Raw genomic sequence first — 2,500 nt, forward strand, 5'->3', positions numbered from 1 at the left:
TGTGTGTGTGTGTGTCTGTCTGTCTGTCTGTCTGTCTGTCTGTCTGTCTGTCTGTCTGTCTGTCTATGTGTGAGTGTGTGTGCGCGTGTGTCTGTGTGCGTGCGTGCGCGCGCATGCTTGTGTGTGAGTACGAAACAACAGTTTTTAACTGTAAACATTTTGGGTGAAGATGACATGCAGAGAATGGCAAATGATCTACTTTGGACTTTTCCCCGTCGTGAATCATGACATGTAGAGTTTCCCATGCTCTCCCAGCCTAATATCTTCAAGCTGCTTTTGGGTGGAGTGCAGAATAAATATAGTACATGCGAGACAGAATTTCAAATGATTCCCATCTCCATTGATCTCCTATTTACTACATGGTTAGCATTTGTGAAATGAAGTAAATTGAGTGTTTGAAAATAGTGAGAAAAGAAGGTTTGTGTGTGTGTGTGTGTGTGTGTGTGTGTGCTGTGTGTGTGTGTGTGTGTGTGCGCATGCTGTGTGTGTGCTGTGTGTTTGCGTGTGTGTGTGTGTGTGTGTGCTGTGTGTTTGCGTGTGTGTGTGTGTGTGTGCTGTGTGTTTAGGCTCCTTTCTCTGTTACCTGAGCCTCTCTAGAGAGGTCGGTGAGGAGGCCTTTATCTTTGTGGCTGCAGCTCTCTCTAGGGCTGGGAGTCCCTTGACAGTGTGTCAGTAGTGTGCCACACACTCACACACACACACACACACACACACACACACACACACACACTCAGAGCTATAGAGGAAACAGGCCCATGAGTGTCTGAGGGCTGAGTGATGAAGCGTCCCGCCTATCTGTGACCACAGCCAGCAGATGTTGTCTGCAGAAAAATGCCAAAAGACCAGAAATATTTACTGTTAAATGCCATACCAAATGTAAATGTAAATACACACATTTCTCGCTCATGCACCAAAATGCTAGTAGTTATGAGTGAAAGAGGTAGGTGTGTGGGTGGGTGGTTGGTTGTGTGTGCGTGTCTGGGTGTGTGGTTGTGTGTGTGGTTGTGTAGGGGGGAGAATTAGAACGCCAGGGGGGGTCTTCCTGAACTCATTTGTCCTCTTGTGCAATATTGTAATTCCCTCTTTGCTGTTTGTCATGTGGTTAGCTCACTTTGCAGAGAGAAGAAGAGGAAAAAGAAAGAAATAGATGCGCTATGTCTTGTGACTTGAAAAATGCGTACACACACACACTCATACAACACACACACACACACTCATACAACACACACACACACACTCATACAACACACACACACACACACACACACACACACCACACAACAGACACACAACACACACAGACACACAACACACACACACACACCACACAACAGACACACACACAGACACACAACACACACACACCCACACCATACAACAGACACACACACAGACACACAACACACACACACCACACAACAGACACACACACACACACACACACATACACAACACACACAGACACACACCACACAACAGACACACAACACACACAGACACACATACACACAACACACACACACACACACACACACCACACAACACACACAGACACACAACACACACACACACAACACACATACACACACAGACCCACAACACACACACACACAACATACATACACACAGACACACAACACACATACACACACAGACACACAACACACACACACTCATACACATACAACACACACACACACAACAGAGACACACAACACACATACAACACACACACACACACAACACATATACACACACAGACATACACACACACACACACACACACACAACACACACCACACAACAGACACACAACACACAGAGACACACAACACACACAACACACAGGCATTCAGTTGTTTTTGTTTGTGTGTTTTAGAAATGACTGTCCTTGTTTTTAGTTTCTGCCCCTGTGGTCTCTGTCATCTTCCATCTCATACAACCTCACATCCTTCTGCTTTTACGTGGATTTTCTTTTGTTGCAATCCATGAACTCATTTTCACCCTTCTCTTTACTATGCCTGTTGTAGTCAAACGAATTAGCACAGGCCAAACCAGCGACGAGTCTAACAAGTATTTTTCCTTGTATTCATCACATCACACCCCACCCCCTGTCTAAAACATTCCCACTGTGGCCTGTGACTGATCACTCCGTTGCTGTACTCCTGCCCAGCTTTGATGTGGGCCCGGGCCTGTTGTGTTTGTACTGTGGGTATCTCTGGGTCATAAGGTAAGGCTTGTGATACGGTACATTGTGTTTGAGGGAACCTCCTTTTGTTGTGTGTGTGCGCAGGTGTGCCCCGGGCTTCCTGGGTGAGTACTGCCATCACAAAGACCCCTGTCACCCTGGTTACTGCCTGAACGGAGGGAACTGCTCGGGTAGCGTGTCGGGGGTACCAGGGGCCCCCACCTGCTCCTGCCCTCTGGGCTACACCGGACCGCACTGCCAGACCCCCCAGAACTCCACCTGTTACCCCGTCAACCCCTGTGCCAATCGAGG

At 47.5% G+C, this 2,500-nt stretch overlaps 1 protein-coding gene across 1 annotated transcript in view; it reads left to right on the forward strand.

The window, feature by feature from the left end:
* The window catches only part of notch2 (notch receptor 2), a 37,387-nt gene that overhangs the window by 13,938 nt on the left and 20,949 nt on the right, over positions 1–2,500 (forward strand). Inside the window, exon 3 of the mRNA XM_083671443.1 lies at positions 2,294–2,500. This exon is cut by the window's right edge and continues 59 nt beyond it. Within this exon, the coding sequence (XP_083527569.1) occupies positions 2,294–2,500 (207 nt within the window). The remainder of the gene's footprint in view (positions 1–2,293) is intronic.

Source organism: Argentina silus (assembly GCF_951799395.1).
Source record: "Argentina silus genome assembly, chromosome: 6".
In the NCBI taxonomy this organism is placed as follows: Eukaryota; Metazoa; Chordata; class Actinopteri; order Argentiniformes; family Argentinidae; genus Argentina; species Argentina silus.